This window comes from Penicillium psychrosexuale (assembly GCF_028828465.1).
Source record: "Penicillium psychrosexuale strain IBT 29551 chromosome Unknown utg000005l, whole genome shotgun sequence".
Lineage (NCBI taxonomy): Eukaryota > Fungi > Ascomycota > Eurotiomycetes > Eurotiales > Aspergillaceae > Penicillium > Penicillium psychrosexuale.
Genome location: NW_026643190.1, coordinates 2,187,086 through 2,197,771, shown reverse-complemented (window position 1 = coordinate 2,197,771; position 10,686 = coordinate 2,187,086). Strand labels below are relative to the sequence as shown.

The window sequence follows — 10,686 nt, the reverse complement described above, 5'->3', positions numbered from 1 at the left end:
ATCAGCCCTAGAGAACTCCCGTGGCCTTGATCTACCCCCGCGTTCCTCTTCTGTGGAGTCAAACCTTGGCTATCATCTCGAGCGCATACAATTTTTCACTCCATTCCAAGGCATGACAGTGTCGCCTTGGTCCGCGCTACTCTTGCCATCAGAGTAGCAACCGTTTTCTTGACACCCTGTGGATATTGAACCGCTTTTCACTATGAATGGACATGGCACTCAAGTTCGGACTGGGCGCACGTCTCCCCCGGCTGCTCCCTTTGGATGTGAGTCGCTCCGGGCATTATTTGTACCGTCCACTCTTTAACCCGATTCCAGACTCGTTTCTCTCCCCCATGGACACGCCCTTTGAACAGGCACCTGCTCTACCCCCAGGACCTTCTCTTCTTGACGATAACGAATCCAATATGCTTGATAACTTCTTTACTACCATGAACGCAAACCACTTTACGAATGATTTCTGGATGCGACAAGAACATAAATCCGGGGCACCCAACTTTGACTGGTCAGGTGAGCTGCCGCCCAACTTCGAAGGATCAACCACATCCCTATCGCAGCCCTCATTTCAGCAGCATGGGCTAGGGAAAGCAGCCGGGGGAACCATGACAGACAATCCTACAAGCTCGGATATATTCGCCGCAGCTTCCATGCTCTACCACAGTGGTCTAAACGGATCGGAGTTAGGCTCCACGTTAGCACAACAGGCTTTCGCGGGACAGTCTCTCCCCACCCATGGGATACAACGAAAAATTAATTCACATACTGGCAGTGTTGCACAGGGTTCAGCTTCATCTCCACCCCGGGCTGGTGTCCCGGTTGGATATCATACCTCGGAGATGTTTTTTGACGTCCGTGACCCCATTCCTGCGGACCAACATCCATCAAGAAAGGCCCGCAGTTTGCGATGGGGCTCAGATGCCAGTTTTATGGACCAGGGCTATCTTCGCCCCCCTGATCAGCCTGACGAGGAACAGCGGACAAGTGACCTGCTCGATCATCTCGGGTGCTTTGAACCACAAAGCAGTGCAGCAAACACACGAGCACCTAGTCCAGAGCGCATGGTTGGGGCTCCTCCTCAAGGTGCCGTTTTCCGAAGTGGAGCTGTCCTGGACGAGAGCTTACATCCCCGAAAACGGCCAAGAATCGCCCTGAAATATGAGGGTGACGAAGACTCCGATGAGGATGATGCACGACCTCACTCAAGAAAGTCTAGAGGATCTATCAGCAAAGGCCGACGATCATCAACGGACATGTCTCGAAAAGCCCGAGTACAGCCAGGGTCCAAAACTGCGCGAGAGAATCTCACTGAAGAGCAAAAACGGACCAACCACATCCTTTCGGAGCAGAAACGTCGAAATCTTATTCGCCAAGGCTTCGAAGACTTGTGTACACTGGTCCCTGCGCTCAGAGGCGGCGGATTCAGCAAAAGCGCAATGCTCACTGGAGCTGCTGACTGGCTTGAAGACCTTCTCCAGGGGAATGACATACTTCAAAGCCAACTGCGTGACTTGAAGGGCATGAATGGCTTGGTGATGCCGCGTTAATACCCTCTGTGGCACGACCACAACGTTAATATATGATCTCATGGATAGCCCTGCCTCTTTTCTTCGCGGGGATTGCAAGCGTTTCAGCGGGACAGTTTTGTGTATGCATGTCGGCGAGTTGGCATTTCATCTTTGCAAATCCCGGCAACAAGATACCATTTTTCTTTTCTCTGCATACTCTTTCTTCGTCTTTTTTTCCCATATAACCGCTGTAGGTGATACAAGTCATCTTTCGGCTGGTCCTCGGCAAATATCGATACCCTAGTGCATAATTCGAAAAGCCTGTATTGAACATAGTTTGAGTAAAGAAATATTCCTTTTTTTAAATTAGTTTTGCCAATATACTAAGACATAGCTTTCCGCATAGCACATAAAAGAGAGAATAGATGATATAGGTGTATCGTTGCTCCCTACGCACGTTTGGTCAAGCTGAGACATTTCAGCGACAGATTTGGATTATTTCAATTTTCATCAGTTTTCATCAGTTTTCATCAGTTTTCAATTTGAAACATTAGTACGGACGAATATGCTAATAAAGGCCAAGACTACCAAGACTCTGTGGGTTGGCATGCTATCTACTCCGTACTTCCGTAGTATCTCCATGTTTTGTCCCCACCGCTCTGTATTGCCTGCATGTGAAGACGCGTCAACATCCTTAGTTTTGTACCTCGACCTAACACCCTCAACTCACTATGCCTCCAAAGCGAAAACACACGGGCGACGATGCCCCGCAGGAGGACGACTCCAAGGGCTACGCCTATCTCAAACCGCACATCCGCCGCGTCCCAGAGAAAACCATCAAGTCGAAATGGGCCCCTCTACCGGAACCCGTCCAGGGAAAGGTCATGGACATGTTCCACTCCCTCGAGCGACCGGTGATAATGCGGAATCAAAATGAGCGCAAGCGAATCGAGGCGCAGGGCGCCGTGCAAGCGGTCGTGCGAAAGTAGGGCGCCGTGCACAGTCTGGTAGCTTCCACAGAGCTACCAGTGTCTTGAGGGACGATGATACTAACCGTATACCGCGTGTTGTTTAGTCTAGGCAAAAGACTCCCGCGAATGCCGTTTCCGCCCATAACAAAGGACTCCAACTTCGACTACGAATCTGCCCTGAATGAGCACGTATGCGACCCTCTGCGATTGTCGACAGCAAGTCCATACTGATTACATTCTTAGCGCTCACTCGAGGCCCACTTGGCTACGATGAATGATAGCGTCGATCTACTAAAAGCTGAGATTGCCAAAGAAGAAGCGCTCCTTGCTAGGGAAACAAAATCGCTCCAGGAAATGGACAAGAATGCGAAACGGGCCGAGGCTGAAAGGAAACGACAGACTAAGAATGTATGCAGCAGATCATCTCGCTTCAAAGTGGACTGGCTAATGTTTTACGACCGTAGGAACACCCCGTGCTCCGACAGTTGGATGCACTTCCTCGAACTGAGGATTCTGGGTCCTCTGAGTTCATGCTTCTCGGCGCGAAAGATAGCCAAGTGACACTAGATGAGGTATGGACTGCTTGTGAACCACGCGTGCTTGCCCTGTCAACTTACCATTCTATTTGATTTTAGTTGGAGACCGACCCCGAAGTCCAAGGACTCATGAAGCAACTACATGGCCATCTTCAATCCATGCAAAGCAATACAGCGCCCTTCGCAGGACTCGGGGATGCCATCACTCGTTCACAAGCTGCCTTGGATCTATACTCGATCCCCAATGACTGATTATTGCTGGACATCACTGCACTTGCAAGCTACCAATCCCGGCATTTTGATGCTTCTTATGATTGACACATGAAGGGCCTCGGACCCAGGGTTTGCACGTTTATTAGAAACTCAAACCAAGTATCGCCCGAGCTTGGCGATCAGGAATCACATAGGCAATCCTGGTCGCGTGCTTAACTCCAATGCATTCGTTGAATAGCTGCATACGGTGGAACCGCACGGTTGAACGCACCTCTCTTCAACAGATGATACCGACTGCAGGGGTAAATATGGATCACCCTAAATTAAGAGAAGGGTAATGCAGATATGTTGCGCACCTAGTTTAATCTTGGCGGTCATGCTTCGAGGGTGATCAGACAACCGAGGCTCCACCCCATGAAAAGGGGAAGAAACTAGATCAATAAACACGAGCCTCCACCTTTTACACAATACCAATGTAGTTTCAATCGAAATCCGATCAATTATAAGCATACAAAACGCAATTTCGCAGCCGAGGTGGTCTCGCCCCCGACAGTGACGTGTGCCCAAACTGCCAACCCCATGCGGAGCAGTTCGGAGGGGTGACTCCGCTTTCTCCATCCCCAAGAACTTTTCGACGTTTACCAACTACTACCAACTGGTCTGCAGGCAGCCATTCCGCTCCGGCCCTGGTGGTTCTCACTGAACTCTTGCGCAATGTCCGAAAAGAATGCGCCGCTGGGCACTTCCAATGCGACAAAATCCAGATCTGATGCAGGGAAGGATACGAGCATCAAGAATCCGCAAACAGCTGCGGCCAAGGCCGAAACGACCGGCTCGGGGAGTCACTCCAGCCCCAAGAAGCGCCGGAAGGTGAATCACGGTAAGGTGCCGTTGCGCAGCATGCGACAGGGATCTGGGCGCGTCCGATCCTGTTGCGCATCACCACAAGAACATTTTCGCTAACGCAATTCCAGCCTGTGTATATTGTCGCCGCTCGGTAAGTTAACTTCTTGGGAATGCCATTATACTTGGTTACTATATGCGATACGCCATGACATCAATGCTAGCGCATATCTATTCAAGGAACTGGCTTTGCTAACGGGGGGTTTTGCTCGCGTGGGACAGCATATGACCTGCGACTCGGTACGACACCTCTGTCTCCCTTTCCGCGTTCGCGACCCGTCACGTCTGAAACTTTGATCGCAAACCTGCGGAAAATAATTTGCACCAGCTGACCTGTTTAATTTCTGAAGGAACGGCCCTGCACACGCTGTATAAAGCGAAACATCGGTCACCTGTGTCATGACGAGCCGAGGGAAACTGCGAAACGAGGACGTGGCGAACACGAACATTCTGCTGCAGACGACGAGGGCTCGTCTAACAATGAATTGGGCTCCGTTCAAGGCATGCCTACGAGTGTCGACATAGCCGATGCTGCTGGTCAGCAATCATTCCCTGATACCACGATCGGAATTGCACCCTCAGTTGTGAATCCGCCTTCAACGGTGCCGCCTGGGAATCTTTCTGCGTCTAGTCAGTCACTCGAGGCTACCTCTCAGCGTGAGTTCGCAACAAATCCTGTTTTGCCGCCGGACTCAGCTAACGTGGTATGATAGTCATGCCATACAACGATTGGGTAGGTGGTCAGAATCAGTTCCAGGACATGCATTCTCTCCACCCTTCCTACATGTTTAATGCACACGAAGTGACCAACGAGTACAATCTGCTCGGCGATTTCCTCAGTAACAGTCTCTTAGACGACGGGGCAATGTTCCAAAATCAAGATATGCAGGGAATCTACAACGATTCGTCGTTGATGAACTCGATGAATGGTATGCCAGCACCGAACGGGTTGCCTCCTCCAACACAACTTCCGCCGCCAGCACAGAGCCAAGCACTGCCAGGAGACTCAATTCAACGCTCAACCTCCACGACGGGTAATGACAAAGCCCGGGAAACGTACTACATGACCGCCGCCGACCCGGCAGGAACTGACCCACCAGAGGAGCGGATGAACAAGCTTCTCAAAGCGAAATATGACGCCGGACTACTAAAACCGTTCAACTACGTTAAGGGATATGCACGGTTGAACCAGTACATGGAAAAGAACATGCAACAAATATCTCGCCAAAAGATTCTGCGGCAGCTCGACAAGTTCCGGCCGAAGTTCCGAGAACGCATGCAGAGCTTGACTGATATCGAACTGATTCTGGTGGAGATGTGGTTCGAGCGCAGTCTTATGGAGTACGATCGAGTCTTTGCCAGTATGGCTATCCCAGCCTGCTGCTGGCGTCGAACGGGCGAGATCTTCCGAGGGAACAATGAGATGGCACAGCTGATTGATGTCCCGGTTGAGGGTCTTCGAGATGTAAGTTTGAAGACTGGAGACTCGCCACGTCATATTACACCCAACTCACATGTTTACTCTCTGTAGGGAAAACTGGCTATCCACGAGATCATTGTCGAAGACCAGCTGGTCAGTTATTGGGAAAAGTTCGGCGCCATCGCCTTCGACAATACCCAAAAGGCTATGCTCACTAGTTGCACGCTGAAGAGCCCTAACCCTAATTCAAGGAGTGACGGTATAACCTGCTGCTTTTCGTTTACGATCAGACGAGACAATCACAACATGTACGTCTTCATTGCTCACCACTGTCCACTAGATACTGACATGCCGGAACTAACACTGTGCAGCCCGTCTCTCATCGTTGGGAACTTCCTCCCCATCGATAAATAGTACTTTTCGATAGACTGTTATTTATTCCATGACACATAAGGACTTCTCTTTTGGTATCATCCTTTGATTTAGTGATTCCCCAAGTTTTGGCTGTGCTCCTCACAGAAAAATGTATAGTGCTTGATTTTATGTGTGTAACATCAAACAGTATGTTTTGAGTCAAATCATATATACATACGAAGTAACAGGGTCTGGTGCTCTGAGTAGTGCAAATGTTCTGTTTGCAATGGTCAAGGGACGACACGAGCACCTGGGGTTTGACTCGGTCGTCTCTTTCGTCCCTCCACGCTCTTCCAACTCCAAACAATCTTCCCTCTCACTTTCACTTTCTTTCTTCCTCTTCTCCTAACCTCTTCGTAACCTTTATTATCCCCTTTTATCTTTCTTTTCATCTTTTTTCCCATTGGCTCCCAATTCCCAAGTCTTCTCTCCATGGCGCAACCGTCTAGACTACACCTGGCTCTAGCTGGTATGAGCCACACATCATGTCCCCGCTATGCGCAGCAGCTGACCCCCATATTCTTCTATCTAGGCCATGCTCACACTTTGCATATAGCCTTATCTACAGTCGGAACCTCGAGTCCTCTCCTTCCTCCCAATGCCATTTCCAGACTGGATAGAGGGCTCAAGCGTAACCCGTTTGTTGTCATGGCAAATACATCGAGTCGCCAGCAGCTGGATATGGTTGGAACATTACTCTGGAACGACTGCGCCCAGCTAATCAGCTTGCGTGGTCAAAATCCGGAGGATATGCTGATTCTCGGCAAAGTGAGGGCGTTCGCGTTTGCTGTGTTGAACATGGCTGTCATGCCTGACCTCCTAGGTTTTTGATGGCCTCTAATATATGTTGAAGTGACCTTATCTAATCTCTTACAGGGGATCTCCGGGCTCTCGATCTGGCCGTCAAGGCTGCGCGTATTTGCATTGGTATACCATCCTATATCTCACTTGATGACTTGATCAGGTCTAACGACAAGAACAGTGAACCAGCAAAGCGAAATTGCGGTAAATATCTTGTCAGTGGCAGCCACGAGGTTGTCAAACATTCAGCCTGCTCATCTCGGGCTTGACGCTGCGATTAACCGCACTATCACCACCCAATACTTGTTGCTCCGTATGCGACTGGTTAGTTGCATTGTCTGAACACTGCTTTGTGTGTCAACACCAGAATTGACATTATTTCAGGCCTGGTTGTATGAACGAGCAGATATCGCCGAGCATTTCTATGGCAAACTCCCTGTCTTGCATAGGTCGAATGATGAAGAGTGGATTTTCGAGACTTGCTTTATCATTGGTGACTCTGCACTCGCACGGCGCCTGCCTGACATCGCTATCACATGGCTGCAGAGAGCGAGCGATCACTTGCAGTCCTTACACATGATGATTAAGTTTCCATATTATTATGATTGGGACTTGGTTATTCGACATTCTCTTGGTGGGTGGGTTGATCTAGTTGATGACCCGGACTAACATGCTGCAGTTGTGGCTTGTTCACAAGTCAAAATCCCTCTGGCAACCGCCATCTACGCTTTTGAAATGAGCTACTTGAGAGAAGTACGTTTGTGGTGAATGTGGTAGACTTGAAGCTGACCTTTTTAGAATTACCCATTTCACCCTGCTGTGATCCTTTTTGATCTATCTATGGGACATGGAAATCCTAGTAATGACGGGGCACTACAAGGTAAGACTGATCTTTATCTTGAATGGAATTGAATTAACAATATTGTTGTAGCTCTAGAGAGGCTGGTTGATGGCATGACCCTTACAGATATGAACATGCCGATGTGAGTTATCCCAATTATTTACTGTAATTTTTGATAAATGTTAATTGTGGATTTAGAATTTTCCAATATGCCCGATCTCTGGGTCATACAGGGTACCTTGATACACCTATCGGTGAGAGACTTTGCTGACAGTTCTTTAGTGGTTCGGATAACGGAATGGAAGCACTTCGAAGGCTGCTCATGCGCCCTCTGCCAGCAGGAGAATGGACAGAGAAATGCTTTGTTGCTTTTCTTCTACTTTTGAGCAGATCGGACTTGTCTGATTCTACGCGTATTCAGACCCTCCATGATGTGATTGACGCACTAGAGCGACGTGGATATCCATCTTTTAGCAGTAGGGCATCTCACGCCACATTGATTGTAAGGCAAACTCAAACTCTCATCATCTTCAATTCAAGGAGCTGACTATTATATACAGTGCATCTGGAAAATGACTGCTGGTGCAATTTCCCAGAATCGCCGCTGGAGTGCAAGGCTATGGCTTCAGTTGTGCAGTGATCCAAAGATCTTCCAACGCTGCTCCCTGCCCATCCAGATTGTGATACAAAAGTTAGTGGAACAAGAACTGAGATTTAACTAGCACTGTGAGCTGACATATTTCAGGAAGCTGCTTGCATATTACATAGAGACTGGACATCTTGCCGAAGCTCGTTGGTTAATCGATCGGGGTCTAGTCCAAAGTCAGGAAGATTGCCAAAGGATGTACTTGTCTTACAAGTTGACATTGCTGGAGGGAAAAAGCGGTGCTGGTACGAATATTCTATCGGAAACCAACGCTTCTGGCCTATTCTAACTATATGCAAGCGCATTTCTATCTCGGCTTTCCTTCGCACCCCGTGCCGCACAAGCAAATGAGCCTTCTTTCGTGCGCAATGGAAGCTCAGAGACAACACAAACCAGAAGAAGTCCTGAATTGTCTTGAACCATTTATCAACTGTTTGACTTCAGATGACATTTATCATCATGACTTTCCCGCCGCCGAACATCACATGTGAGAATGTTTCATATTTTTGACTTGCTATGCAAGGCTAACTTGCCTACTATAAATAGGTTTGCCATTACTCTTCTCTCCGAAGAGCTATCCAAGGGTGGCTTTAACCAGAGACTTGGCAAATGCATCGAGACTGTACTCGAAAGTGGTGCGTTTTCCCCCAGGCAATAGCAATTTGTGATGCTAATCATTCAATAGCCCTGTCTTATGCCAAAGAAAACAGCCTGTTTGAAGGTGGCGATCAGGAGGTCTCAGTCACTCAACTGGAATGGCTGTATTTGGCAACTTACAACGTTGCTCTGAAACTTATCAACTCTTCCGGATTCCTGTCGGCTACGCGTGCCTTAGATCACTCCAGAGATGTCTGTTTCGACCAGGCAAAGTTTTTGCTTGGCTATGTTTTACTAACATCTTTTCAGTTTGCGCTTCAGTATCGTCAGATTGAATACCCTGAGGGGGGATCCAAAGCACCCCGGCGGCATTTGTTTGCGGTTATTTACCTTCGTCTCCTTGTTAGCACACTTAGGGCCCGCTGTGCTGATCCGACTGCAAAGGTTAGTTCCAACAGTTCTTGTCTACAACATATTATCCCCCGAAAATGTTGCAACATTATAGTCCCATAATACTAACTGTCTGCAGAAACCGCACTACGAGGATGTACGCACTTGTTTTCAACAACTAGGTGACTTGCGTGGTTGGGAAGATGGAGAAGAGAGAGACGCTGGCGCAAATTACAAAGAAGAAAAGCACTATAATATTGCCCGATTTTTCAACCTTGAGGCTACCATGCACCTCAACAGGTGGCAGGATATCGTCAGGATATGTGCATCCGATGACACGATCCCTGATTCAAAGTTTTACCCACAGATCATGGATTTGACTCTCCGATTGAACCTACCACCCACACGGGCGATCTGGCTTATCAAGGTTCGTTGTTTCTTTATTACAGGGAGACTACATTCTTTGAAAAATACTCACATCCATACAATAGCGGATCATGTCGAAACTCAACGAGCTACGGGACGACCCCCCTACCACATGGCAACACGATTTCCGAGCCTCCCTCCCTCGTTACCTCCACTGTCTGTTCATACTAGCCATTGAACCGGACCCCTACGCAAGCACTGATAGAAGTGCCAATCTTGGTTTTAAAATGGCCGATGCTGAAGTTGCTGAAGAAGTGCTCGACAAAATCCTCGCAATGGCAGACGAAGAGGCAGCCGTTGCAGAGGAAAGATACGGTACACAGCACAGCCTCAATGCCATCCAGGTCAGGTCGGAGATGGATTATGTGTTTACATATCCAGCGGGGGAGTTAATCAATGTTGCTACCATGTCCTTCAACAAGGCTATTGACTTTTACCGTGCTACGCGGGACCAGGATTGTCAGCGTTGGGCGAACAAAGCCATTCGTATTGCCCAGCTTGTGCCTGGTGCTCAGGGCAAAGCGCTGGTCAACGTACTTCAGATCAGACTGGGAAGCTTGATTGGAGTTTGAGTTGGTGTTAGTGTTGGTGGGCTGGTTTGGGCTGGGGTGGGTATGTGGTTCAGATAAATTGTGACAAGGTGGAGGATTGTGTGTGTAGTGTGCTAGGTACTTGATATGAAATTGAAAAACTCAAATTGATTGTTCTTATGCTTTCCCGATCAAAAAGAAATATGAAGAGAAAGAAAGGATTGATCTTCGTGGCGAGATGGCCTATAGCCGAGTATAAATATGTGGGTATCATCAGAAGGGAAATGATCTCTGAGAAATCAGAAAGTAGAAAGGAAAATCGCCCAAGCCACAAAATCCAGTAGATGATGCAAAGATGCAATGGAACAAAAGGGAGAAATCAAGAGAATGCTCAAGCCAAGATGTCAGTAAATAAGAGAGGAGCAAAAAGAAAGAATCAAGGAAAGGCACTACGAAAGCGCCGTAGCAATTCCACGAAAGCCATAAAACACCA

At 48.3% G+C, this 10,686-nt stretch overlaps 4 protein-coding genes across 4 annotated transcripts; all 4 read left to right on the top strand.

Annotated features, from left to right (window-relative positions):
• Nucleotides 1-212: 212 nt before the first annotated feature.
• N7518_009755 (basic helix-loop-helix domain-containing protein) lies at nt 213-1,544 on the top strand (the record flags this gene model as incomplete). The annotated part of the gene is made up of 1 exon (XM_057190681.1): nt 213-1,544. The coding sequence occupies one exon, from the start codon at nt 213-215 to the stop codon at nt 1,542-1,544; it is 1,332 nt and encodes a 443-aa protein (XP_057038337.1).
• Nucleotides 1,545-2,236: 692 nt separating this feature from the next.
• N7518_009754 (uncharacterized protein) lies at nt 2,237-3,264 on the top strand (the record flags this gene model as incomplete). Its single annotated transcript, XM_057190680.1, has 5 exons — nt 2,237-2,490; nt 2,581-2,665; nt 2,720-2,884; nt 2,941-3,048; nt 3,112-3,264. The coding sequence occupies 5 exons, from the start codon at nt 2,237-2,239 to the stop codon at nt 3,262-3,264; spliced, it is 765 nt and encodes a 254-aa protein (XP_057038336.1).
• Nucleotides 3,265-3,939: 675 nt separating this feature from the next.
• On the top strand, nt 3,940-5,962 carry acuM (gluconeogenesis transcription factor RDS2; the record flags this gene model as incomplete). The annotated part of the gene is made up of 7 exons (XM_057190679.1): nt 3,940-4,105; nt 4,200-4,222; nt 4,351-4,368; nt 4,479-4,785; nt 4,842-5,593; nt 5,660-5,856; nt 5,920-5,962. 7 exons carry the CDS (start codon nt 3,940-3,942, stop codon nt 5,960-5,962), a joined length of 1,506 nt encoding a protein of 501 aa, XP_057038335.1.
• A 432-nt stretch (nt 5,963-6,394) lies between these two features.
• Nucleotides 6,395-10,235, top strand: N7518_009752 (SPO22/ZIP4 family meiosis protein; the record flags this gene model as incomplete). The annotated part of the gene is made up of 17 exons (XM_057190678.1): nt 6,395-6,785; nt 6,839-6,889; nt 6,945-7,087; nt 7,148-7,397; nt 7,443-7,516; nt 7,562-7,643; nt 7,695-7,746; nt 7,803-7,838; nt 7,887-8,106; nt 8,165-8,295; nt 8,350-8,495; nt 8,551-8,737; nt 8,797-8,885; nt 8,936-9,099; nt 9,157-9,291; nt 9,377-9,664; nt 9,729-10,235. The coding sequence occupies 17 exons, from the start codon at nt 6,395-6,397 to the stop codon at nt 10,233-10,235; spliced, it is 2,946 nt and encodes a 981-aa protein (XP_057038334.1).
• Nucleotides 10,236-10,686: the final 451 nt, after the last annotated feature.